The sequence below is a fragment of the Sander vitreus genome, chromosome 14 (assembly GCF_031162955.1).
Source record: "Sander vitreus isolate 19-12246 chromosome 14, sanVit1, whole genome shotgun sequence".
Classification (NCBI taxonomy): Eukaryota; Metazoa; Chordata; class Actinopteri; order Perciformes; family Percidae; genus Sander; species Sander vitreus.
In genome coordinates, this window is record NC_135868.1 from 9,607,946 (window position 1) to 9,635,395 (window position 27,450).

The 27,450-nt window shown below is 41.1% G+C and overlaps 4 protein-coding genes across 8 annotated transcripts in view; 2 read left to right on the forward strand and 2 right to left on the reverse strand.

Moving 5' to 3' along the window:
- Nucleotides 1-9,021, forward strand: part of crybg2 (crystallin beta-gamma domain containing 2) — a 45,701-nt gene extending 36,680 nt beyond the window's left edge. Inside the window, exons 9-24 of the mRNA XM_078268466.1 lie at nucleotides 1,478-1,703; nucleotides 2,392-2,531; nucleotides 2,686-2,812; nucleotides 2,932-2,967; nucleotides 3,139-3,278; nucleotides 3,441-3,567; nucleotides 4,458-4,615; nucleotides 4,730-4,856; nucleotides 4,940-4,972; nucleotides 6,019-6,131; nucleotides 6,340-6,469; nucleotides 6,556-6,695; nucleotides 7,174-7,297; nucleotides 7,600-7,758; nucleotides 7,879-8,038; nucleotides 8,321-9,021. Coding sequence (XP_078124592.1) covers nucleotides 1,478-1,703; nucleotides 2,392-2,531; nucleotides 2,686-2,812; nucleotides 2,932-2,967; nucleotides 3,139-3,278; nucleotides 3,441-3,567; nucleotides 4,458-4,615; nucleotides 4,730-4,856; nucleotides 4,940-4,972; nucleotides 6,019-6,131; nucleotides 6,340-6,469; nucleotides 6,556-6,695; nucleotides 7,174-7,297; nucleotides 7,600-7,758; nucleotides 7,879-8,038; nucleotides 8,321-8,409 — 2,029 coding nt within the window. The 3' untranslated portion in view covers nucleotides 8,410-9,021. The remainder of the gene's footprint in view (nucleotides 1-1,477; nucleotides 1,704-2,391; nucleotides 2,532-2,685; nucleotides 2,813-2,931; nucleotides 2,968-3,138; nucleotides 3,279-3,440; nucleotides 3,568-4,457; nucleotides 4,616-4,729; nucleotides 4,857-4,939; nucleotides 4,973-6,018; nucleotides 6,132-6,339; nucleotides 6,470-6,555; nucleotides 6,696-7,173; nucleotides 7,298-7,599; nucleotides 7,759-7,878; nucleotides 8,039-8,320) is intronic.
- Nucleotides 9,022-10,774: 1,753 nt separating this feature from the next.
- anxa14 (annexin A14) lies at nucleotides 10,775-21,083 on the forward strand. Of its 5 annotated transcripts, none has more exons than XM_078268570.1 (14): nucleotides 10,775-10,795; nucleotides 11,757-11,796; nucleotides 11,948-12,000; nucleotides 12,439-12,535; nucleotides 12,687-12,775; nucleotides 13,856-13,969; nucleotides 14,173-14,263; nucleotides 14,393-14,472; nucleotides 14,800-14,838; nucleotides 19,821-19,911; nucleotides 20,031-20,126; nucleotides 20,215-20,270; nucleotides 20,617-20,724; nucleotides 20,916-21,083. In XM_078268570.1, exons 1-14 carry the CDS (start codon nucleotides 10,790-10,792, stop codon nucleotides 20,973-20,975), a joined length of 1,020 nt encoding a protein of 339 aa, XP_078124696.1. In that variant the 5' UTR covers nucleotides 10,775-10,789; the 3' UTR covers nucleotides 20,976-21,083. The 5 variants fall into 5 exon arrangements, 4 of the variants coding, with proteins under 4 accessions (XP_078124696.1, XP_078124698.1, XP_078124697.1 ...); XM_078268571.1 differs by lacking the exon at nucleotides 10,775-10,795 and adding an exon at nucleotides 11,359-11,420; XR_013502992.1 differs by lacking the exon at nucleotides 20,215-20,270.
- Nucleotides 21,084-21,166: 83 nt separating this feature from the next.
- LOC144529464 (uncharacterized) lies at nucleotides 21,167-24,407 on the reverse strand. Its single transcript, XM_078268574.1, has 2 exons — nucleotides 23,581-24,407; nucleotides 21,167-22,448 (listed from the first exon to the last, which is right to left on the reverse strand). The coding sequence occupies exons 1-2, from the start codon at nucleotides 23,632-23,634 to the stop codon at nucleotides 21,657-21,659; spliced, it is 846 nt and encodes a 281-aa protein (XP_078124700.1). The 5' UTR covers nucleotides 23,635-24,407; the 3' UTR covers nucleotides 21,167-21,656.
- Nucleotides 24,408-25,325: 918 nt separating this feature from the next.
- Nucleotides 25,326-27,120, reverse strand: LOC144529467 (uncharacterized). The gene is made up of 2 exons (XM_078268578.1): nucleotides 26,859-27,120; nucleotides 25,326-26,301 (listed from the first exon to the last, which is right to left on the reverse strand). Exons 1-2 carry the CDS (start codon nucleotides 26,916-26,918, stop codon nucleotides 25,858-25,860), a joined length of 504 nt encoding a protein of 167 aa, XP_078124704.1. The 5' UTR covers nucleotides 26,919-27,120; the 3' UTR covers nucleotides 25,326-25,857.
- Nucleotides 27,121-27,450: the final 330 nt, after the last annotated feature.

The window sequence follows — 27,450 nt, forward strand, 5'->3', positions numbered from 1 at the left end:
AATGATTGACGCCAGCTTGGCTAACATCCTCCTCTACTCCATCTCCTCTATGGTGTTCAGCAGGCAGACCAGTACAGCGCTAGCTAGTGGTTTTGTGTACATCAACAGCACACTCAAACATACATTTTGTAGTACAGTATAGTACGCCGACTGTTTTGAGTATACTTTATTTCGTCACTTTGCCAGCTGCTTAGAATTAGTATGTATCATGGAATTGGTACAGATATGCCCTACAACCAAAACCTAGGCCAAAAACAAATACCACTAGCTACATTACCATTAGCAATCACCATGCACCAACTCATGCAACCAGGCTCAATTTTAAGAATGTTTTCCTGTTTGTCACTTTCAGCAGATTGTTTTGCCTAGTATAACTTTTGCGAATTATAGCAGTAAACAAACATGAGTAAATGTGCGCTTTCCTCATTCCACTACCACATTCTTAGCACTCAATTAAACCTGAGACTTCCTGAGAAACCTAAAATTTGCAAATGTAAATATGATGACACCTTGTTTTTTTTTTTAAATGTAAGGGGTGTAACAAAATAAACCCTTCTCTCCGGAGGCACTGATGTGGCGTCAAAGCAAACAGCTATTGATGTTCTGTGGAAATGCAAATGCCTTCAATGGTTAACACACCCACACACAAGCTTAAACACACGCTTGCCTCAGATGTGGAATGTTTTATCAAACACAGCCAACATTTTGAACCTGCAGTAACACTGACAGTACTGCTCTGACTTGTACTACTGCCAGCAGGTGAACACTTCTTCTATCTTGGCTTCTTTCAAAGAAATAATTATACTGTCATCTCATGCATCGCACACTGCACCACTGCCCAAACCACAGCTAATGCTGTAATTAAAGAGTTTTAACCTTACAAAGGAGAATGTGTTTCTTCTCACATAGTCTCCTTTTAAAGGTGCCGTAGGTAGGATTGCGAAGATCAAGGACTTAGCCAAAAAATTTGAACATCAACAACTTCTCAGTCCCTCCCCCCTTTCCGCTAAAGCCCAAAATGGTCTCCTAAACCCCTCCCCCCACAAGGGAGAATGAATGCGTGTGCATGAGCAGTGATTGACACGCAGTTAGACACCCCCCCCACCTGGCCCTGATTGGTGCATCTGAACAGGGAGCGGTAGGTTTTTGCAAATTCGCACTACAGGCTGTAGGTGGTGCCAGAGGAGTCAGATTTTCTTTTTAAATTACCTGCTTCATTTAGTTCTACTGGAACATAGGGTCAGTTTCAGCAAATATGACAGAAAGTTAGTTTTATAACCTACTGCATCTTTAACTAATTCATTATAATCATCTACTCACCTCCACTGAAAGCCTTGATCTAGTAGCACAGCAGCAACTGTGTGAAAAAACACATCAAACAATGGCATCCCTAATTTTATACAGACACATGCCAAGCAGAACTGCAGCCCAGATCTTACATTAGAGATTGTAACCTCGTGCCCTTTTTTCCCCCTAGATGGGTGCTGTATGAGAAGCCTAACTTTAAAGGGGAGAAGATCGCTCTAGATGAGGGAGACATAGAGCTCACCTACCCCTTCAATCCTCCAGAGGAGCAGCTGCAGAACGGACAGAAAGATGGTGAAGAGCAGAACGGAGAACAGAGTGGAGAAACAAGTGATGTGCAGACAGAGAACAAGCCAGCCAGGAGGTTCATCATTGGGTCTGTTCGAAGAGCTGTCAGGGTAAGTTCACTGGGTTGTTTTTGCTTGTTGCCAAAATTGTTGTCACGCACCCTCCATTCAAATCTGATATGATCAGTTATGATAAAGTACAGTAGAAATCCCTTTTTTGTACATGTAAGTATTATTGCTTTAACATTTTTATCTGATGCAAAAAGGCTGAATAGACCGATATTTTGTACTGTGTAATGTGCTCTTTAACTCAGGAGCACCATCTAGTGTCAGAGATGGGAGCGAGCACCTGTTGCTCTAACTTTTAAAAGTTTATGAAGTGTCAACTATTTTAAGGAGTGGTCATCTTCATTCATTCTGTATCAAAAATCTGGTTCTAGTTGTGCTTTAATTTCTTAGTTGTCGAATATGATTCTGCATATTAAAGAACCTGTCAATCAGTATGGGGTTTAATCTGTGTCGAGCTGTGTTTTGCTGGTAAGACAATCCTTTTCACATTTGGATTATGATTTAGTAATCAGTATAGTTCCCACTGAGGCAACCACTGCATAATAATAATAATAATATATTATTTTTGTTATTTGTTGCGTTGCATTTCGCTGCTGTGACCATTGAATTTCCCCATTGTGGGATCAATAAAGTCTATCTTATCTTATCTTATTTTATATTATCTTAAGCATTACAACCTGTTATTTTCTGCGTTGCGTGACATTAATGGATGCTCTCTGTCCTGCTTCAGGACTACAGCGTCCCAGAAATCAGTCTTTTCCCAGAGGAGAACGCTGAAGGGAAGAAGGTCATCTTCAGAGATACGTCTGAGGATGCCAGGATTTTTGGCTTCCCCATCAGGGCTAACTCTATCATCATTAATGCTGGGCTGTGAGTTCTGAATTATGAGTTATCAGAAAATGTGTGATCGTATTGAAATTACATAATGTGGTTCAACAATGTGCCATTACTGCTTCACTTAATTTCATTTGAAAATCAAACGAATGTTGCTTTTATTGTTTCTTTTATCTTTTCTCCTGCTCAGATGGCTCGTGTATGCGCATCCCTTCTTCCAGGGTGTACCACGTGTCCTGGAGGTAGGGGGGTACTCCAACCCTGCGGCCTGGGGAGTGGAACAGCCCTATGTGGGATCACTACATCCACTCAAAGTAGTAAGTGGCACTGTTATTAAGTATTTACAATTTCTGTTCTTTACTGATTCTGTATATTTCTGTATAAAGGTATATCCCCTGATTGTTCACAGTAAGTTCATTTATTTTTTTCATCATAGGGGGAACCAAGAGTGGAAAATATGAGTGAACCACAGGTAAGAAAGCACAAGTACTGCTAATAAATTGCTGCTAAATCAAAGTAATACTTGAGACTCTTGGAATTGCTTATTCGACAGCAGTGATATGAATGACACCTACAGTATGATTACCGACACTGAAGAAGTTATCAGTGGGCCCTGATTGTAAATGACACTCTTTGACTCAAGATGGTGATCTACGACAAGCCATACTTTACCGGGAAGTCGAGGACCATAACCACAAACATGAGAGACTTCATGACCAGAACAGACCGGCAGCAGACAGCCTTTATGTACAAAGTTGGCTCCCTAAAAGTGCTTGGAGGAATGTGAGTGCTGCTTTGCAATGTTTGTATTCACTGAAGCTTGCAAAGACATCTTGGTGGTCATTAATGATTAAGTACTACTGCTGCACAATTCAGGTGAAGGGTAATACATAAGGCCTGAAAGCCAATATCAAATAGCTCCAAATAATCTCTCTGTTGCTGCAGCTGGGTGGGCTACGAGAAGGAGGGCTTCCGAGGCCACCAGTACCTGCTGGAGGAGGGAGAGTACCATGACTGGAGGGTGTGGGGAGGCTGTGATGCTGAGCTGCGCTCTGTTCGGGTGATACGAGCAGTAAGTTGCAAGGAATATTTCACAGCAGTTAGTTATTTATTATAAGTAGTAATTCAATGTTTTAATCTAAACAAAAAGGTAACGGGTGGCCCTAACTGGATGCAAACTGCAGATTAAACATTAAAAGTCTGGTCAGGTTGTTTTAGTAAAGGTTGAATTAGAAACGGTGCAACCTTGACTAAATCAACAATGACATTATTGTTGTAATGGAAGGTTTTTGCTCATGAACAGGTGGAGGGTAATAGTACATTTCAGTACGCCCTGCAGTTGATGAAACAATCTGTCATATTTTCCAGATTTTTGTAGTAACCGTATACGTTTTGCCTATCTTTTGTTCTTTTTCTGTGTTTATGTGTTATTTTACTTTTGTTGCTGTATTGACCTCATTTTATCTCATACATCATTCAAGTCTCTAATCTAAAAGGTGACTTTGCACTCTGGTAAATGGCCATTGTAGTCCTGACACGGAGTGCCACATGTTCCATGTTAACATGGTATGGTTTACAAACAATATATACAATAGAGTAATAAAGACTAAGGCAACCAGCAGGAATGACCTGCTACATAAATTACTTGAACGTTCTTTAAAATGGATGATTGACCTGATTTATGTATAGATTTTGGCTCATGCAGTACTGTATGTAATAATACAATGATGTTAAAAATACTGTACTGTACAGGGACAGTTTAAATTGGCAAGTACTGTTTGCTAGTTTTCACTATGCTTACATTCTGCCATTTAAACAAAACATATTGTCTTCTCTCTCAGATAATTGTCATTGTCAAAATATGACAGTTACCTGAAACAGAATCTTATTTCAGCCCAGACTGCTTTTTATCCACACAAGTGTGAATTAGGTGCGTTAACCAAGTTTCTTGCTCTTCTGCAGGACCTGGCAGACCCCTTGATGGTAATGTTTGAACAGCCAGAAGAAGACCAGGAGGGTGTGGAGGCAGAGAACACCTTCGAGGTGACGGAGGCCATTCCTGACGTTGAGCTGTTTGAGTACAAAACCTCCACACGTTCCATCCATGTAGTCAGTGGGGCGTAAGTTGATACATATATATATATATATACACCGTATATTTACTGTACTTCATAACCCAGTGAGGTGGGAATGTATTACAATAACTAGCTAATTGATCCTCCTCCTCCTTACAGATGGATAGTCTACTCCCATGTGGACTTCTCTGGTAACCAGTACATCTTAGAGAAAGGTTTCTATAATAACTGTGCTGACTGGGGTTCTCAGGACACTCGCATCTGCTCAGCGCAGCCCATCCTACTGGTGAGAACCACTGGGAAGTCTTCAAAATATTGATTTGATCAGTGCTCTGATGTTGCTTACATTTCTGTTGTGTTGACTTTTAGGCTCCAAGTGACAGCTCAAGGACTAGGAATCAGGTATTTGACTTTCTCAGTTTTTTTTTTTTTTTTTTTTATGCATTTCAGTCTCGTAGCTAATATTGATTTGTATCTACAGTTTTATGTCACTCTTAGACAGGATATTTTGCTACTCAGTTCATGGAAAATTTCACACATCGATGTTTAACACTTTTGGAGTTTCCAGTTAGAGAGAAAAATAGAGTAAGCAGGGTTTTTTCAAACAGATGCACACACATCTCTTATGTCCACAGGGCTGCAGGTGGAGTTTTTTTTTTAATTTAAAAACAGATCATACAGCCGCAATCACTTTCCTTCAGTTGTCCGTTTCTTTGCTCAGCCTGGTGTCTGTCACAGCACGCAATGGTGCAAAGCTTCTTTTTTTTTGGCACAAGCTGGTTCATGTGCTGCATCTGCACTTTGTTCCATGCAGGCAAAAACCCATTATATTGGCCCAGAACATCCATGAAACTGATGCGCTTCAAAGCACAGGGGTAGATTTACCTTAGCCAAAGACACTCCAATATTCATCCTTTTTTTATTTAAATGTTGAAAATGAAATATCTAATAGTAATACTGAGTTATCAGAGGATCAAAAGACTAGTCACCAATACCTGACCTATGACAGCTATGACCTACAGTATCTAAATAAGATAAATAATTGGTAACACTTTACTTGAAGGTATCTACATAAGAGTGACATGACACTGTCATGAACACATGACAGTGTCATGATGCAGTCATGACACATGAACTCTAACCATAACTTGTCATGACAAAAACCGAATTACTTACTAAAAGAAGTGTTATGTCATAAACGTTTATGACTTGTTTATAATGTTTATGACCCGTTCATGACAGTGTCATGTCACTCTTATGTAGATACCTTCAAGTAAAGTGTAACCAAATAATTCCTTCACAGGGGCAGAGCAACATTGCAGTAGAAGCACTTTTGTATTCAGTGCTTAAAAGGCAAAAATAATTAGAAGAATAAAAAGCTTTAGGCTAGAAATGTGTTAATCTGACCTCTCACTTTCCTTTTCCCCCCCTCTGTCTCTGCCTGTCAGCTAATACTGTACACTGAGCCAGACTTCCAGGGCGAGTGTAACATCTTCGATTGCAACCAGGAGGCCATGGCAGAAAAATTACTGACTAAGTCCTGTCGAGTGTCAGGGGGAAGGTGAGGAGCCAGTACCAGAGCATTAACAATGATTCAAGGAGAAAGGAAACAAGGGGGGGAAAGTCTGTGAAAAGAAAGTAAAGAAAGACTGCTAATGCAAGGGTGAACAACAAAATATGCATGATGGTGCAGTAGTAAATGTAGTTATGAGATTGGGGAGAATTACAAAGCTAATATATTATCTCTCTAATTAATTTTTGTGTTTCAGCTGGGTGCTCTACGAGAATGAACAGTACTCTGGGAACTTGTATGTCTTATCTGAAGGAGACTATCCCAATTTAACCAGCATGGGATGTCCACCTAACTGCGTCGTCTGTTCTGCCAAGATCGTGCCAATGGTGAGAAAGCGTTCATATAAAAAAAAAAGAAGCTCTGTATTCTTTTCTTCTGTTTTGCTCTGACCCTCCATCTCTCCCACGTCTAGACATTCTCAGTTCCTTCCATCTCTCTGTTTGGCCTCGAGTGTCTGGAGGGCAGAGAGATCACCATGGATACAGAGATCTTCAGCATGGTTGAAGAGGGCTTCAACAACCACATTCTGTCTGTCAGAGTCAACCGTGGCTGGTTAGTGTTTGTCTCGCTGCGTCTGCATGTGTTTGGGGAGACTGTTTGCTCATGTTCAGTTTGTGTGTTTGTATTGACACACGTCATCAAGTAGCTTTCTGGGTTTTTTTTAGGGGTCATTTCTGCCTTTATTAGATAGGAAAGCTGGGAGGGGGGGGGGGGACATGCAGGAAAACCGTCACAGATTGGATTCGAACCCTGGACCTTCTGTGTCGAGGATTAAACCTCTACATATGTGTGCCTGCTCTACCCACTGAGCTAACCATACACTAGCTTTCTGGTTTTTGTTATGAGCGGCAGCATCTCATCTTTTTATGACAGTGTAAGCTAGTGAAAATAAACCACATGGAGTGGACATTGTTGATAGATAATTGATAATCAGCTGTTACAGTGGAAAATGAAACAAAACTAAAATTAGTGTTTTGCCATGTTATAGTTAGGCACCACATTGTCTAATTTAGTCTGTCTTCCTTTGCAGTTGGGTGATATGTGAACACAGCAACTACAGGGGACGCCAATTCCTACTGGAACCAATTGAAATCACCAACTGGCCGAAGTTTAGCTCAATACAGACTATTGGCTCAATGTTCCCAGTCAGACAGGTTTGTTAACAAATCATCTATACAACAGTCATAAAGTCATGAAGTCATGAAGCACACATTTAAAAACGTGCATTTACTGACACAATGTGAAATGCAGTGTGTAGTGCGTTAGTTGAAGAGTGCATTCTTCCTGTCACTTTAGACTGATATTAGGTTTTAACATTAACAAGAGTTATAGATCATTTTTTCCTACTTTTGGATAAAGAACAAATAAATAAGCCTAAACTACTATGATTTGAACAGCCCAAATTCCACTGATCTGTGACTCTCTAATGATAATAAATATATTTTGTCTTCTGCAGAAGCGCCGCTATTTGCGCATTAAGAACAAAGAGAGGGGTCACTTCTTGTCCGTCCAGGACGGCGTGGAGGAGATGAAATCAGGACGAGTGGTGGTGACACCAGAAGCGGAGCCCATGAGTGACATCTGGTTCTATCAGGATGGATTCATCAAAAGCAAGGTAATGCATGATTGAAATGTTAAAATAGTTGACTGCATCATGCAAACCAAAACCTTACCTTGTTAACACTGAGCATGGTGAGCATGGTCTAATCATGTACTGTATGTGTGTGTGCTGTAGTTGTCCCCGACCATGAGCCTTCAGGTGATGGGCAACATAGAGCCGGCAGCCAAGGTGGTTTTGTGGGTGGAGACCCGGCAGCCTACACAAACCTGGACAGCTCAGATGAGAGGCCTCATCACCAGCCTTACTTTCCCTGGCTGCGTCCTGGATGTCAAAGGTATGAGAAATGATTCGGTATAGCATTTATAAGATATGGATATGCTAAAATTGAAGTTGTAAGAGTAATTTAAGTTCCCTCTTCAAAATAAGGGCAATTAAGCTGATGGATGGATGGATGGATGGATAGATACATACATAGATACATAGATATATATGTATGTATTTCCTCAGATAGTGCAAAGTAACTATAACTGTCAAATAGTACTTGAGCAAATGTGCTTAGTAACATTCCACCACAACTTGAACTTTTTGTTAACATGATTATTTGCCTTTTCCTCAGGTGGTAAAACTTACGACAAGGACCATGTGGTGATTATGCCGGAGGATGTGGAGAGGCCAAGCCAACAGTGGGAGATAGAGCTGCTCTAACCTGCTATACAAAACTCATATTTCTCATGTTCTCTTCTGTTAAGCTTTCCTCAGCAGTGCTTGGAACCTCTGTCACTATATTTAATTCTTCTCATTTATTTTTTTTAAATTCTCTCTAAATCCTTGTAACTAATATGAACATTGGGAGAATGAGAATGCAGTTGACTTTGACTTTTATCGGATTATATCACTTGTCAAAAATGTGAGTATTCAAACTAGAATCTCTATTTTGACTGTAGAAGAACCTGTAGTTGATGCTTTAATATATTTGTTTTCATGTGGCTACCAGTGCTTCATACAGATGGTGGGCAATTGAAGCCAAACAAATGCATAGTGTGCAAGAAACTTATGCAATGCTTTTTTAAGGTATTTTTTTAAATAAGTAAGTACTGCATGTATCAATGTTTGTTTTGTGGGAAATGTTGCACATGTGTATGCAGTATATCACATTGCGCAATGCAATGAAATGGGTTGTGTGTGTTATGTTTCTTATTGTATTTTTGTTAAAATGAAAATATCAGCTGTATGTTGATACTAAGGATGTGATGGATGTGCACGAGGGAGTGGTTTTGAAATATTGAATACAAAATAAACATTGTAAAATAAAACAAAGCTGACTAATTGATTTCAAAAGAATCATGAATAACATTTTTGTAACAGGATGTGTAAATACATCCTGTTACAAAAATACACAGTTTAAAAAAACACTAAATCCACTGACTAAGAACATACTTACTCACACACTCACTTAAATACTGAGAGGCAGAATAACGTGCCATAGACCAGTTTTTTTGTACTAACTACACAGGTCTCATATTTCATGTGCTCTGCAGGTTTAAAAATGTTTATTAATAATAATAATAATAATCAAAGGTGTCACATCGATGTTCAGCTCTTTTTTTCTATCTTTTTATACAGCACTGATCAGCCCTGATGTTTTCTCTCAGAACTGATCAAGACATTTTGTGTATATGTCTGAGGAGCAGTAGACTACTTGGGTCTTTTCCTCCACTTTAATGGACCATTTTGTTCATTTATTTCAATTGTTTACCCAGGCTTTTTTTCATTCATACCTCCCATTCCTGCATTCATCCATTCAAACTTCATCTATTCAGTTCCCTGCCTGTTTGAACTCAGGGTGTGTCACAATTGTATTTATGTAGGTAATGGCTTCTGAAATCTGAAAGCCAACAAGAAGGACACCCAGTACAAAATGGACCAAAACAACCACTAATGGTACAGTACTCAGTTATTTCTGTGTATATGTCTCATATTGAGATATGCAGCATTTCAAATATTTCCAACCATTCATTAATTAATGACCAAAAGAGGAAACCTACTAATGAACTAATAACTGAATAATTAAGAAATGACTAATTTTAATAATTCAACTGTGTCATTAACTTACACTTTAATACCGTTTCAACTGCTTTTACCTCTCACATGACACTTGAAACTGATGTTTATTCTTAAAGTGGAACTTCGTCCAATTTTCAAGTTATTCCTATGGTCTAAGACAGTCCAGAAATATTAGTAAACATGAACAACTCTCTCCCAAATATAAAAAAATATAGAGTGCTCAAACTCAAATTTGTGATGCCATCAAATAAAGTGTACTGCTCCATAGACAGTCAATTGGGAAAGATGTTATAGATGACAATGAGAGCACCTGGGGGAATGTTCAGAGTATACATTTTCTGTTTCACAAATGACAACACTCCAATAGAATGAAGCTCATTTTGGGTATAAAAAAATAAAACCAAATCAGTCTCCCATTCATCAGAGCAGCTCCAGGCTTTATGCTTGATGACGTCACAAGTTTAAGACAAACTTCTCTGGTTTCTGGCTTTGAGCGAGAGTAGCTCATATTCACAGATAATGAAAGAACTTTCCTAGGCCATGGAAATAAGTTACTGTAACCTTTTCGTTTTGTTTTTAATTGTGTTTCTTTTGAAATGGATGTTGAGGACAGCAACACTTTGGTTATTTTAGCAAAAGGCAAACGAGCTTGCTGTTGATCAGCTGTGTTTGTAATAACAACACAGGTCTCATATTTCTTTGTGCTCTGCAGGTGAACAGCAGGTAGACAGACGATTGGAGAGATTCAAACTATAGGAAGAATACATTTGTTCAATGGTTTCATCATGCTCATGTAGTTCTTTCTGTTAGAAATTACTTTATGAGCAAATGGTGTTTTTTATGTGAGACCCAATAACTTATATGACTTGTAATTTGAGCCTGCTGATTTTGAAAGTGAATGTGATATGTATGTTTTTGTCATATACTCTCTCTCGCTCTCTCTCTCTGTTCTTCTCTAGACTGAGGGAATAGGGCGGATAAGCGTCTTGGAGTATCAGATTGTTATCACAATCAGCCACAAATGCAGGTACTGAAAAGCCCTTTTGTTATCTCTTGTGACATAATTTGGTTTTGGAGCCAATAGACAATCAGGTTATACATGAGCACACCAGTCTTATGAAGATCTGTTTTACTCTGAAACCAGACTTTACCCCTCACTTACTTACAGAGATGGCTGGCATGTTGCAAGGTGGGTTTGTTTATCAGACATCTGCGGCATCTTTGAGACAAGCTGTAAAATTACAAAGGAGTAACTTGAACACTTACAATAAAAGGGAATACATTTTGCAGCCTTACACAACAATAATTCCTAACATTTTTCATCCAAATCAGCCACAGAATCTACAGCATATGATCATTTCGCAACTAGGCCACCTGTAAACAAACCTGACTGCCTGGATTCCTCCACTGCAAAGAATGTCAGTATTTTACAAGTGGGTTGTCATGGTAATTCTACAGACCAGTGGTATTGTCAAAGCTGTGATGGTACTGAGCACTGATTAGTCAGCTGTTTGATTGACAGTCAGGTGGATGAACTGCAGCAGGTGTGGCACAGTAAGGGTGGGACTGAGATTCAGGGCTGATTAGAAGAGGTTGTAAAAAGCTCCATTACCTCCACACATTCCTAGAGCTGCTACAGCATTTTGTTACAGGTAGGAAAAAGGGCATTCTTCAAAGTTTTTTTAAGTAAATGTACTTGTGTTATTCTGCAGGTGTTTGTTTTGGCATGTTGGCTGTCTTAGTCCCTTATAGATGACACTTAAAGCAATATAACTGTTTTGTTGAGATTAGGACGAGTCATCAAGTGATTCATTGAACAAAAATTCAAGGTTAACTTAAATGTTCTCTTTCCTACTATTCACAACACCACATTGAAGGTAATTTTATTGGTATACTGTGTCCATGTGCTGTGTGTTATAAATGTCATTAACTGTATATTTCTGCATGTGTATGAACTATTTATCTCTTCCTCATATTATTTCTTACAGTTGAAACAAAGCCATGGACCCAGAGTACTTCAAATCTCATGTAAGTAGACTTGTTCTTGCCCTGTCTTCCCTCTGCCATTGCATTATGACTCTGTTTACTTATTTGTACATAATGTAATCTGCTGTCTTGTGTTCTCTGATTATCTGCGTTATGTAATGTACAAAAGTCATAATGTATGTGGGACCTCTAGGCATGCTGGAATGCTGCAATGTGAACTCATGTTTCCAGTTCTTCAATTTTAATGTAAGAAAAAAAGACTAGTTATGAATTCATAAACTCAACTCCTAACTAATTTCATGTTTAAGTATTAGCTGGACACTACTGTATGTTTCCTGTCATAGAATAGTTCAGTACTTATGCTGGCAAACTAAACCCCAAACCCCACTAGTCAAAGCAAAGTATAGAATATTTGACTTTCTTCAAACTGACATGTGTCTTTGATCTTCTTTGGATCCACCTTCATTTTTTTTCACCTTCATTACTCATCTTGCTTCTTATCTTGTTACACATTCCAATTGTTCCCTGTCACTCACTTATCATAATTTTATATATTTATATATGCCTAATCCAATGTCAGGAAGTATGCCCAATCTTCCTTTCTTCCATCTTTGCAGTATTTTTTGTTGTTGTTTGTCTACATTTTTGTTTCTCTCTGTTTTTGTTTCCCTATTTTTCATATAGGAGATGTGTTGGGGTACCCTTGGAACGGTGCGACCCTTCTCCAATTTTCATCCTGACAGGGATGTCATGGAGATCCAGACAGCGCTGGAGAAGAAAGGTACTTCTGCAAGTAGATTCAAACTGGTTTAAAAAGCGGTGTTGTTGAACATCCATGCTGGATAATGATCAACAGACTCCAACTTGTCTTTCGCCTCTTCACGTTTCTCTCCTCATCGTTAAATATTGTATCATAACATTGTGTACCTCAGATGCAGTGACTCTGGTGAGAATCCTAACCAACCGGAACAACGCTCAGAGACAAGTGATCGCCAAGACCTTTCAAAATATAACACAAAAGGTAAGAAAAAAAAGAGCAGACAGCACTTCTTACTAAATGTATCAATTTACAAAATGCAAAAAGGCTCTAAAAACATTTAGAAACTAAAACATGATATTGAGAATAACATGTTCAAAGTTCAAAGCCACAGCAAGCCCCCCAATGTATAATATTCCCAAAAGAATCCTTGCTATGCAATACAACAGAATGTAGAGTTGCAACGACAGTTCTGTATGTTGTAAATGTGTGTTTGCTCATCTGTAACTCCCAAGTGTTTGCTGTTCAAACATTATTTAAACTGGTTTTGAACACACCTTTGTTTAGAGAGGGAGTAGTATGAGCAGTATAAGCTAAAGTAGCGTCACAGTAGAGAATAGGATGGTGTAGTGTTGTACATAAATATTTACTATTTATTGGCAGCAGTTCATTTTTATAGGTTGTATGGGTAGCTATATTTTGAAAAGAAATACAATTTATTTCCCTTGTATTAGCAATATTTTCTTTAGCAGAAGGAGATGATACTATCTGAATACTTGACTACACAGACACTTTGTGGTCAAACAGCCAGGAATCTCTTTTTAATTGCGTAACCATATATCTCTGTGCGTAGAGTGTCTTTGGAAAGTTTGAAGAACAGAAACCAAAACTTATATTGTTATTCAAATTGATGATGTCATCAGACGCACTCTTTTGAGCCAATGCCATCTTATTGAATAGGGGAATAGGCTATTACATTTTAACAAGAATAAAATAGAAATAATAAAGCTAGGAGTGTCTTGGTAGCCGAATGGTTACAGCACTTACCCCTCTGACTGAAAACGGGGGAGGTAGAGGGGAAAACCTATATAGGTTTTGACATATTTCCATATTATGCTACTTTATACCTACATTATAGCATTACATTTTGGAAGCCAATATTGCCTACTGACTACATTGCTCCACTACATTTATTTGACAATTTTACTTTTAGTTTACTAGTTAGACTAATACATTATGAGACATATATCAGTAAACCAGAGTTTTTTGTCTGATCTGGTACATTGAGAGTCAACAGATAAAAGATATAAGAAAACATCAGTGTTTATTCTAATGTTGTGGCAGGACCTGTCATCTGGTGTGAAAAAAGCTCTGGCTGGAGATCTGGAGCTTCTACTGCTGGAGCTGCTGATGCCTCCTCTGGAGTATGAGGCTTATCGCCTGCAACAGGCCATGGTGGTGAGTGGGTGTTTGTGTGTTTGTATACAGTACATATTCAGGGGGGCTTGTGGAGTGGGTTTTTTACAGGGTGGTAGTGATTTCACCTTGCCTGTCTGTCATATCCCAGCATATATATCCCAGCATATAGATAGATATATAGATATAGTATGTGTGTGTGTGTGTGTGTGTATGTGTGTGTGTGTGTGTGTGTGTGTGTGCAGGGTATAGGCACAGATGAAGAAACACTACTGGAGATCCTGTGTACGCGATCCGGACAGCAGCTTCAAGAAATCAGTGCTGCATACAAACAATGTAAGCCACAGAATGTCTTAGTCTTTCCTCCAAATTCTTTAGTTGATTGCTGTAGACATTTGAACCTCTAATCCATAATTTTTTTTCTGTCCGGATAATTGTCATATTGTTATTTGTATCCATTTTCAGTGTATAAAACGGACCTGGAGAAGGAACTGAAAGGAGAAACCAGTGGAGACTTTACTAAGCTTGTTTTGGCTTTGTTGAATGTAATATAAATATTTGTTTACCTTTACCATCACCTTTAACCTTAGAAGTAAAGCAATTGGCCTTAATACTGTTTGGGACAGTGAAGCTTCAATAGTGGGCATTGATCCAACACCTTTCATATTATTGAAGCTATTTATCTTAGATATGAAATAGCAGTGGGGCAACATCTCAGCACTGCAGGAATGTAGAAATAGGATTTTTGTGACTTTTGTGACTTCTTAAACACTAGACAATAACACATTTCATGTTATGTGTGGGATGATTACATTTAGATATGACCTTAAAATTAAAAATAAAAGTGTTTTCTCACTCCTCTCTCCCAATAGAAACAAGATGTTGCTGCTGGGGTGCAAAGAGATATTGAGGTATTATTTTCCCTGATACTTTTATACACAAACATTGTGGTCTAAGTAGGTATAAAGGGCAGCTTTCAGTATTATATTTTAATTTAATTTAATTTAATTTATACTTTATTGATTCCCAGTGGGGAAATTACAATTTACACTCTGTCAGAACACACTACACACAGGCCTGGAATACACACAGACACGCTCAGGTCTTATACATGCACAAATGGAGAGATGTCAGAGTGAGTGGGCTGTGACTGCTGGACAGGCACCCTGAGTGGTTGGTGGGGTCCGGTACATTGCTCAAGAGCACCTTGGCAGTGCCCAAGAGGTGAACTGGCATCTCTCCAGCCACCAGTCCATACTCTGTTCTTTGGTCCGTACAGGGACTTGAATCAGTGACCCTCCGGTTCCCAACCCAACTCCCTACGAGCTGAAAGCAGAACAGAAAAATACTTTGCACATAACGTGAGACTGGTGCGTCTGAGGGGGAATAGTAGGTCATTATGATAAAGCAGACACAATGTTCTAAATTTTGACAGTGCACTATTATGGTATAACGGCTAGCAATATTCATTACACCCGTGGTAAACCTGGGAATAAGGGGCGTTCTTGCACAGGAAAATCTGTCTTCTAAAATTAATCTGCCATACCATCACTCATTTGGGGTGGCACTGTATTAAAAGCGATAGTTACGTTATTGTAACTCCAGATTCTATGAGTAAAGGCGTAGCCCTCTAAGCCACGCTATGGGTTTATCCCTTCATGCATGCGCAGTCGTGAAGATTTTCTTTCCTTCAACTACGTCCGCAAATACTGTATATAAACAGAGCGGACCCGTTGCTCTGCTCCCAACATAAGCTTTTTCTTCAGCTAATGTCACTGGAGCAGGTGGCCCGGATCTTAGAGGGCTACGCCTATACTCATAGAATCTGGAGTTACAATAACGTAACTATCGTTCTAGTTCGTATAGGCTTCGCCCTCTAAGCCATGCTATGGGTTAAGGCAAAGCTGATGTAGTCAATGCCACCTGCGACCCAGAGCCCACAAGTGGAATATAGACTAAACTTTTTTTTTTCTTTTTTTTTCTCATGCACTGACAGGAGACTGATAAGCCGTTATCTAGGTAACGGAGCCTGCCATGGTAATGATTTGGCCTAGCTGGCTGTAAAGCCCAAGCCGAGAGTGCAGGCATGCATGATTGGTGAGGGTAATACATGATTGATAATTATGGGACACGCGAGTTCCTCCCAGCCACCCAGAGTGGGGGGGGGGACCCCAGGCAGTACACAAGCAGTGGCTACACATATATGTGGGACACCGCTCTCCTCCCAGCACCCGGCAGCAGACAGAACACACATACGACGAGGCATCATTCGTCGTTGAGTGAGGATAGGACCGAGTGGGTCAGAGAGGGCTCGGACATATCCTGCAAATAGAAACGGATGAAAGGGCATGGGGATGCCCAAGAGGCCGCTGCGCAGATGTCGGCTACTGACATGCCTCTGAACAGAGCTGTTGATGCCGATAGTGCCCTTGTAGAATGTGCCCGGATGCCCTGGGGGGGCTCCGCCCCCTCCGTGTTATAGGCCTGGGTGATAGCCTCGCACAGCCAGTGAGACAGATGCTGTTTTGACAGGGCCGCTCCTTGGACCAGCGTCGGGAACCAGGATGCGCTGGTGCGCTCCGGTGCCACCAGGATGACCGACAGATTCACCTCCTGGATGTGTTCCAGGAGACGAGGAATCAGAGGGACCGGGGGGAAAGCGTATAGGAGGGTTCTGGGCCGGGGATGGTGAGAGAAAGCGTTCACGCCGAGGGGTGGATTGTCCCGTGTGCTCAAGGAAAACCAGAGAGCGCACTGTGTGTTTTCTCGTGAGGCGAACAGATCCACCTCCGCTTCCCCGAACCTGCTCTACAGCTTCTGAACGATAGTGGGATTCAATTTCCACTTGTTGTGAGAGGGCCCTCCCCTCGACATTAGGTCTGCCGCCCGGTTTAGTATCCCGGGGATGTAAACAGCCTTGAGGGACAGCACATGATTGTGTGCCCACAGCAGAAGGCTCCTGGCTATTTCCAATAGCCGGGCCAAACGTACGGCGCCCTGGCGATTTATGAACGCTGCTGTAACATTGTCTGTTTGTACGACAACATGCCTCCCCGCTACCACTGGGGCGAAGTGCTTTAAAACCTTCAGCACCGTGGACAGCTCCAGGCAGTTTATGTGTGGGGGAGGGGGAGGTGGCCATTCCCCTCCCACCACCTGTGATTCGCACATCCCTCCCCAGCCAGTGAGGGACGCATCCGTGTACACTGTCACGTATGACGTCACCTTGCCCAGGGGAACCCCAGCTGACAAGGTCCGGGGGTTCCCCCAATATGACAGGTCTGACTGCAGAGAAGGAGGATAGTCAGCATTCGCCACTTGTGGCGTATGGGGTCGACGCGCTGACGGAGGAGCCACCGCTGGATTTTTCTCATGTGGAGAAGCCCCAGGGGTACTACCATGTAGCCCGCGGACATCATGCCCAGAAGCCGCATGACGGACAGCGCTGACACCTTTGCGCGTGGCGTGGTGCGCGACAGGAGATAGATCAGCGCGTCTTGCCTTGGCGTTGACAGCCTGGCCCTCATAACAATCGAGTTTAGCACTACGCCCAGATAAATGATAATCGATTGTGTGGGAACCAATGAGCTTTTCTGCCAGTTTATGGCGAAACCCAGTGTCTTCAGGTGCTGCAGAACTGCCACAGTGTGCAGCGCCGCCGTTTCCCGAGAGGGAGCCAAGATGAGCAAATCGTCCAGATAAAACAGGACTCCTTTTTCCGCAACGGCTGAAGTTCCGTCTCCATGCACTTGGAAAACATGCGGGGGTCCAGGAGTAACCGAACGGTAGTCGGTTGTACTGGAAATGAACCCCTTGGAAAAAGAAGCGCAGGAATTTCCTGTGCCTGGGAATGATTTGGATGTGAAAGTATGCGTCTTTCAGATCCACAGATGTAAACCATTCTTGGTGGCGCACGCATTCCAACACATGTCTGATAGTCAGCATGTGGAATTGGCGCTCCATGACGCACCGGTTGAACTGGGACAGGTCGAGGATGGGGTGTACCCGCCTGACTTTTTTGGAGTGAGAAAGTAGCGGGAGTAAAATCCCTCTTTCTCCTCCCCCGGAGGAACACGGGAAATTGCTCCTTTGACAGCAGTTCCTGTAGTTCTGACGTCATGGCGTCTGATTCTGCCTGGGATGACACAGTTGTCTCCAACACGCCCGCAAAGCGAGGCGGGGGGAGGCAAACTGGAGTGTGTAGCCCCGCGATATCAGCTTTGACATCCACGAGTCCATGTGTGTCAGCCTGATCCATGACGCGCTGTGCTCTGAGAGCGGGCGCGCGCATGTCTGTGTGTTGTTCAGAGACATAGCTAGCAAGAAGCGCAGAGCCTGTCCCGCTGCTGGGCGAGACATGAGTAGATCGTGTTGCCCAGCCCATGGTAGGGCCCTGTCGAAAGGGTGGCGGGTCATCCTCATCCTCATCCCGCTGGCGTAGCCGGGGGGAGGAGGATAACTGAGCGGCGCTAATTGTAGCGGGTGGGCGTTTGCTCCCGCTGTCTGCATAGTGAGAGAGCGGTGGAGCTCCGCGAGCAGCGGTGACCTGGTGTGTGCTTGTGTGAGGAACATCTGTCATGACATCAGCGTAATGTTCATTGGGAACAAGGGCTGCTCGGTTGAAGGGAAACTGCTCTTTAGAAAGACTTAAAAGGGCCGTTGTGTTTCCAATTTTCAACCGTGGAGGGACAGACGTTCCCCGCGCCCCGACGCCGCTGTTTGTTGGGTGGCTCGGGGGGTGGGTTAGACCAGGTGGGGGCCGCCTTCATGGTCCCCCGGCTCCGTGAAGCCTGCCGGTCATGTCGGGCCGGCAGTCGCTGTGGAGGCTGTGGCGCGCGACTGTTGTCATGGCGACGGCGCTTCTGTGGAGCAGCCGCCTTCCAAGAGCCGAGCATTCTAAATCGTTCCGCTCGCTGCAAATGGGATGTGACTGTCTGTAGGCGGGGCCCAAATAGTCCACCAGGAGCTATGGGGCCGTACAGAAGCTTGCGTCTGATATCAGTGGGTAGCTGTATCATGTGGAGCCAGATGTTTCGCTGGGCCACAGTCTGCCACGCCATGACTCTGGACAACGCCACCGTGGTCAGGGTGAGGATCGCGGTCATAGCTTTGCCAATCTCCGTGGCTAGCTCCAGAGGAAGCTAGCCACGTTATCGTTATCCGAGGGAATCGAGCCATCGGACTCGTGCTCGTCGACAAATCCTTCCTCCGGCGGATCCAGGGTGTTGACGGATTGCCGTCTGTCTGCCCAGCTGCCATCCCCTTCCCCGCTAGCCTGACACTCCAGAAAAGCTTCCGCCCGCCGGTTAAGCTCTTTAGATGGCAGGCGGATGCCGAACTGGCAGGAGGCGTCGGGGGTGAGAGCCTGACATTCCAGAAAAGCTTCCGCCCACCGGTTAAGCTCTTTAGATGGCAGGCGGATGCCGAACTGGCAGGAGGCGTAAGTGGCGCCAAGGCAGGTCTCACAGCGGGGATGGAGGTCCGGCGGCAGGATGCAGCCGGTCCGGCAGGTGGGACAGAGGCGAACACCGCTGGAAGTCAAGCTTGTCTTCATACTGCTAGCTTGAAGAAAAAGTGGGAGCAGAGCAACGGGTCCACTCTGTTTATATACAGTATTTGCGGACGTAGTTGAAGCCCGAGCGGTACGCAAGGGCGGGAAATAAAATCTTCATGACTGCGCATGCGCGAAGGGATAAACCCATAGCGTGGCTTAGAGGGCGAAGCCTATACGAAATAGAACAGGCATACCACTAATCACACTCACTCCTGTGAATGTATGGTTCCTATACTGGCATAATACACATAATGCAGCCCTTGCATGGAGTGTAGCTGTTGTAAGCCAGACGTGTGAGATTTCACCCCTTTCTGACTGTTTTGTTCTGTTTTTGTCCAGTCTCTCTCCGCGTCACTGAGTGGGAAAAAAGCTGATCCAGGACCGTGGATTAACATACTGACCTCTAGAGACTCAGACCATCTTAACAAAGGTATGTTTTTCAAACATATAGCCTAGTAGTTCTTCTACATTTGTTTCTGTGTGTTTGAAATTCTTCACTGTTTTAAATATGAATATGTACATTCCCCTGGCCTTGTATGGTTTTGACAGTGCTGATGGGACTGGAGCTGGAGAAAGGACAGATGGTGGATCAGGTTCTGGAGAAAGAATTTACAGGAGACTTTCGACTGGGTTTGCAGGTTTTAGGTGAATATTGTTTGAGATGCTTTGTGAGTGTTGACTGACCATTGATTAGTCAGTTAGTAATATTTCTTGATGTCTCTGTCTATGACAGTACAGTGCATTCAGAGCCCTGACGTCTATCTCGCTAAGAGACTAACTACCACAAAAGTAAGATCCTTTCATCATCAATTGCCTCTTTTATTCTGATGACTTATTATTTAAATAGTTAAGATTATCAAACTATACTGTGTCTGACTGATCTATAAGTATAAAGACTCAATGACTCAATCTTTAAAGTCTCTAATACACATAATGCCTTGTATGCAATATGTGTTTTAATGTATGACTTGTGCTATATAGATATATTTTAACCTTTTTCCTAGCCCTAGACCATAGAAAAGCTAATTTCTGATGTACAGTTATACAAACATGAGTGGTTAAACCAACAGTCCCATTGAAGTCAAACGTGTATGAAAACGTAATAGTTCACACAGAAAACATTTCACTCTTTCAGACACCGATAATGCAGAGGATTATGGTGTCTCACTCTGAGGAAGATCTGCTGTGTATCCGAGCTGCCTACCTCAAACTAACAGGCACTTCTCTCTACACTGCTCTACAGGTGGGTCCCACACATAATACTGTACTAAATACAACGCCTTGAAATAAGTGTATGTGTGCTGACATGATGATGTGTTTTTTTCCAAATTAAATATTAAATTCAGAAGAGTTCTTTTTTGAAATGCAAATAATGTTTATATTCTGGGAAGGGAAAAGTAGTAATTTTTTGATGTGAACATCTTTTACCAACAGAAACAGTTCAAAGGAGATCATCTACAGGCTCTACTGGCTATCTGTCGTTCTGAAGATTAAACAAAAGCTACACATTTTGAGAAGCTGCAATTTTTATTCATTTAGTTGTTATTCTTTCCCCTGAATCAGTCTATGATAACGCTAAAATAAACTTTATGTTTATTGCTACTTTTCATGTTTTTCTGAAATCTCATTTAAGTGTGCCTATACTTAGTTTTATGACATGCAAATATATGAAATGGAACAGACATTTTATATTGGATATTTTTTTAGTGCATTTTTTTAAATTTGTTTTTATTACTTTATATATCTGCCAAAATACTTCCTATTCATCCTGATGTTCTATCTACATACACATACATGTATGTATACAGGCAGGATAACTATCACAGTTTAGTCTTAACTAACTGTCTAACATAAAGCGCACACAGCCTCAGTCCTCACATTACTTTCTTAATAAAAAGTTATTCCTGATGCCACATAGTGTTCGGTTCCATTTCATTACATGTTTCTGGTTACCTGCTGATTTAACAAATGCCTTAAGTTCATTAGGATACACAGTTACAGTAATTTAAGAACAATCTGGACATTTTATTCATACTGTACAGACTGTAGATTGTACTTGATCCTTCAGTCCCTTCTTTGGCCTGTGTTCAGTGTAACTCAACCTTCATTTACACTCAGAAACATTGATACATTGAAGAACAAGAGTAAGTTATTCCTTTAGGCGAGTTTTGCAGCTCAGCTGCAGAGCGTGTAGAGCAACAATGTCGCAACAGAAAACAGCAGAGAAGCTTTGACTTCTGAGCCTCCATTGTCTATGGTGGTAGTTTTGGTGGTTGATGTTGTCATTGTCGTCATTATTGGGGTGATAGGTGTCGTAGTAGTTGTCTGAGACATAGATGTAGTGGTGGTTAGCGAAGTGGTTTCAGTTGTTGGTGTTGGGGTGGTCATACCACTTGTAGCGATGCTTGGGATGACAGTTGTAGTGGTTGTTGGGGCAACAGTTGATGTGGTGTTTAGCGAAATGGTGGTAGTCGCTGGCATTTTGGTGGTCATACCACTTGTAGCGATGCTTGGGATGACAGTTGTAGTGGTTGTTGGGGCAACAGTTGATGTGGTGTTTAGCGAAATGGTGGTAGTCACTGGCGTTTTGGTGGTCATACCACTTGTAGCGATGCTTGGGGCGACAGTTGTAGTGGTTGTTGGGGCAACAGTTGATGTGGTGGTTAGGGAAATGGTGGTAGTCACTGGCGTTTTGGTGGTCATATCACTTGTAGCGATGCTTGGGGCGACAGTTGTAGTGGTTGTTGGGGCAACAGTTGATGTGGTGGTTAGGGAAGTGGTGGTAGTCACTGGCGTTTTGGTGATCATACCACTTGTAGCGATGCTTGGGGCAACAGTTGTAGTGGTAGTTGGGGCAACGGTTGATGTGGTGGTTAGGGAAGTGGTGGTAGTCGCTGGCGTTTTGGTGATCATACCACTTGTGGTCGTTGTTCCATTGGTAGCAGCAGATGTAGTGCTCCCTTGAGCCTGAGTGGTAATAGAGTGTAAAAGTCATTTAAATCAGTTTTAGAAACAAAAGTTATAGTGTGTACGCCAACAATATTTCTGTTATCATGGTTACCATCGATCACTGAACATGATTTACCCAAGTTATCGTGTTAGAGACTACTACTAATTATAGTGCTGTCCTGTCCTGTAAATTCCAGTGAATAATAATACATTAGCTCTGTTTTCCCATTGCAATGGATTAGAGCAGAGATCTTCAACAGGGAGGTCCGTGACCCCTAGGGAGCCAGAGTTAGTGCAGGGGGGCTGCCAAATTATGTTAAAAAAATATTTTTTGAAAGTTTCTTTTTTCAAAAATGTAAATGTATGAAAATATACAATGATATGAATCCAGCATATTATAGCAAATATAAATTGGCCTCTTTGTGAATTAAAAAAGAAATTAATTTACACATTGAAGATAAAGTTACTATACTATAGGTACGGTAGCCACTATGGGAACCATACAGTTCAGTTTAAGGAGTCACTGTGCCTTCCACATATATGTTGTGATGTATTAATAATATATTAATCCATTTATTTTCATCCATCCAACCTGGTTTAACATATTTATACAATATGTTCAGCAGTAGGGGGTCCCTTCTCTCTCTCTCTTTCAGCTAAGGCAAGGCAAGGCAGCTTTATTTGTATAGCACATTTCAGCAACAGGGTAAGCTAAGGGGTTCTCGGCCTAAAAAACGTTGAAGACCCCTGGATTAGAGATTAATTTCTGTCCTTTTGCTAACCTGTAATGTATTCCATCAGCACCATGTTTCTCTGAAAATCCTAATGATCAAACAATTTGTGGCAGTAACAATAAGCATTTCTCTATGACAATTACAGCAGTATAATACATATTTAATGGCTGTCAAGACCTATTAAATTACATGGAAAAACTAACTTATCTAACCTTTTCAGGACAATGAGACAAGTCACGGGCTGACTCAACCCCTCTGACTTTTCCAACATTTTTAAGGCACCTATTTATTTATATTTGTTAGTTAAATCTTGTTATGTGCAAAGTGCAAAGAAAAAAATTCTATCTCTACAGGGATGGTAAAGTAGTTTGGCATATTTTCTTGAAGAACAATTCACAAAGTGTATAGGTAGTTACCATTGCCAGTGCCAGCAGAGCCAGTATGCAATATCCCAGAGCCAACATCTTCATGGTGGAGAGCCGAGAGGAGGCAGAGATGCACCAGAAATGTTACTGAAAATATTCTGTTGCACAGACAGCAGGTGGATGTGTTCTCCCACTATAACCTGGTCCACTTCTACTTTCTTCTGGGAAACTGACATGAGACTTTTTGTTCTTGCTTTTATACAAAAATATCACCTTTCAGGAGGGGTAGGTGAAATGATGACGTACAATAAGACCTGGCACTGCATCCAGGAAGTTGTTTGGGGAGGTGTGTGTGTGTGTGTGTGTGTGTGTGTGTGTGTGTGTGTGTGTGTGTGTGTGTGTGTGTGTGTGTGTGTGTGTGTGTGTGAGAAATGCATGGTTCTATGGACCTATAACACACAAAATAATAATAAGTGCTCACCATTCACATTACACTTTATTCCTGTTAATTAACATGTCTCAGATAAAGAGAAGTTAAAAATATAGGGGAGAGGTTGTACTCGCTGGCGTTTGGGTGGTCATACCACTTGTAGTAATGTTTGTAAGTTAAACATGTATTGAGTTAAATGCAATCAAACACAAAAACAAACTTCTTCACAGTTTTTATGACACTGCTCAGTTCTAAGGAAGTATGAATTCTTATAATATGATAGCAATCCCCTTCAGCTAACTCCCCAATGATTGCTTATCTTCCTTAACCCCAAAGTCAAATTTCATACTTGATGTGCATTTTAGAACACATGGCAACTTTAGGAAACATTAAAGTCTAAATTGATTATATTCTCTTTGTTTTTGGTGCTCACAATGATGGAAAATATTTTACTGACATGACAGGGAGGAAGTAAAAATTAAATTTGAACTATATGACAGACTGCTATATAAACTTTCCTGTATTGATGTGGCTTCATGTTAATGTTTTATTTGAACGCCCCTTGGTGCACTCATGACCAATAACGATGACATATCCTTGTTAATAATTGACAAATGAATGATTAAATAGGTACAAATATTATTTCCTTATGTGTAACACTTTCAGTCACAGGATAAAGGTCATTGTCAAGATTTTTCCCAGACAAAGTGTATGTGGTTTTTGATCAAGAGACAATCTCCAAACTCTGCTACTGTCAATAATTTGCATTCTGTATCATGTGGATGTTCCGACAGTTTTGTCATTACTTAGAATTCCTCATGGGAAGACAGAAACTACGCGCTATAGCTTTAACATTGCTTTAGGTGTCATTAAAGGTTCACATATCACCATGTTTTGAACGTATGTTATTTTTTCACTTTCACACTTTTGTGGTATAGTGATACTATCTTTGTCTACTACTGTATGTGAGCTAATATGGAAATCCCACAATATTTAATTTGTTATTACCTGAAAGTTTCCTTTTTAAGGAAATATGAAAAGAGTTGTGATGTTAAGTATTGGCTGTTGAAAAATATGTGGGTGTTGGCTCTGTATTTGTATCAACACATAACAGAAGCTTGTGTAAGGCCTCCCTCTTGAATGAACTCTATCTCCCTGCCCTGACTCCTCAAATCTAATTTTTACACAATACATCGGCGATTACTGTGTGTAGTGTACCACGACAACAGAAACTCCAGAGATCATAGATCAAGCACGTCATATTTTACAATGTTTTTGTTTTTAATCGCTATGCTTTCAAGAAATGTTCACTGTGAAAAAGAAAAAAAAGTTTTAACTTATTTCTTTCAAAACACATAATCATATATAAATATAAATATGTTTTTATTTGCAATTTTTCTATATATATATATATATATATAAAACATACGGTAATAGTACTATTTTTTTCAATGTTTATTGTTTTTTTGGTCATACCAAGAAAATCAGTTTGCTGAAAATGTCTTTATTAGGAGTAACCCCTTGAGATGCAGCATCTTGTTTTCAAGGGGGACAGACAAAAAAAAAATATATTTCAATTTGATTAAATAAAGATATATTCACGCAGGACAAATAATAAGTCTACAGTATGCACAAAGGGTAAATTTGACTTAGGATATGCTAAACTCCAATACAGATCAGGCAGCAGTAATCTCTTAAAATGCAAACAAACATGCTTTAACTCATTAGGATTCATAGGCATCAGCTTCATCCTTCAAAGAATCTGACTGAGAATCTGTCAAAGTTGTTATCTGAATGTTAATTAATAGCTGGCTCTGTCACTGTGTCTCTCGCTAATCGTTTCCTAATTTAATAAACCACTATTTAGTTTAACACATACAACTCATGTATGTCCTCTATTACCAAAGTGCTCGAAGAACAAGTGATCCAAATAGCAGACTGACAGAGGTGAAGATGTGGCTCTGTCCGTTCTTTGTAGTCATGCTCACTTTGGCCGTCATCAATGTGGATTTGGTCACCATCGTGGGGGTCTGGCTACTGATGGGGTTGGATCCTGTGGGGTTGGAGCTTGTGGGGCTGGATCCTGTGGGGTTAGAGCCTGTGGGGTTGGAGCCTGTGGTGTTGGATCCTGTGGGGTTGGATACTGTGGTGTTGGAGCCTGTGTGGTTGGATACTGTGAGGTTGGAGCTTGTGGGCTTGGATACTGTGAGGTTGGATCCAGTGGATCTGGAACCAGTGAGATTGTTGTTGTTGTTGTCAGTGGTGGTATAATTGGATTGCCAGGTTGTATTGGAGGTGTTATTGTATGGCATCTCTGTGGTGGTACTACTTGATGGTGAAGTCTATGTGACGAAGGATAAAGGAGGAGACAAACAGAGATTTATGACATACCATGGCATTGTATTTTAATGCCGGGGAGCATGATATTGTCTTTTATATTGTGAAAAATTGAATTAATAATGAAAAATTCAAGGGCAGGATGATAAAAAAGGTTTGACATGTCACTGTTATGAATAAGTCTTATAGGTTAGTGAATGAGTGAACAAAACTTCACGCCATAAAAACTTTTTTCCCTCTGCAGTCAGCCCCCCCCCCCCACACACACACACACACACACACACACACACATACTATATATTTTTTGCATTCTGCACTCAACCCATTAACAGCTATTTTGTAGTTATTTGTTTCTGTATTTATTGTTTATTTCATATTAATGTTTAATATGTTTGTTTATGCATGCACCAATCACCAAGGCAAATTTCACGTTAGTGTAAATTACTGTGACAATAAACCCTTTTCTGATTCTGATTCTGATACAATCCAAAGTTTCTTCTTTTAGATTTAGGTTTATACATCTCCCCGTATATCTACTCAACAGCCGGTGAAGAGATTTTACCTGTGCACCGATGAATCCCAGCAGAGCCAGGAAAAACAGCCCCAGGACAAGATACTTCATGTTGGATGAAAGATGATTTCTTCTTGACGACAAAGACAGGTGGAGATATCTAACCCTAACCCTAACCCTTGCAGAAGCCTCACTGTTTTAACAGCTATTTAGTCTTTCTTTTCTTTTCAATCAATTTGATTTGTCACATGAAATCGCATGAGGTACAATTCCAGTCTGGCCCAGTCATACATTTATGTATCCTTGCCAAGAGTTCTGTAAAAAGTGTTTTTTCCAGAGGCTGGCCTTTTATAAGGCATTCAGATTTTTCACCTGATACCTGTTCCAGGAAGCCTTTCCTCAGTCTCCACCCCGGCTGTGAACAACAAATGCAAAACATCACACTGAGACAATTGAAACAAATTCAGATATCAATGTCAGAGATACTGTCTCTGCTGTCTTCATTCAGCAAAGTGCCTCCAACTACCTAACTGCAGCTATTTGTGAGTCTTTTATGGTTGTGATTGTCTGTAGAATCTAGTGAGAAACTTACTGATTATTACTTAAATATAAGTAATATCCTGAATAGCTTCACCTTGTTGAA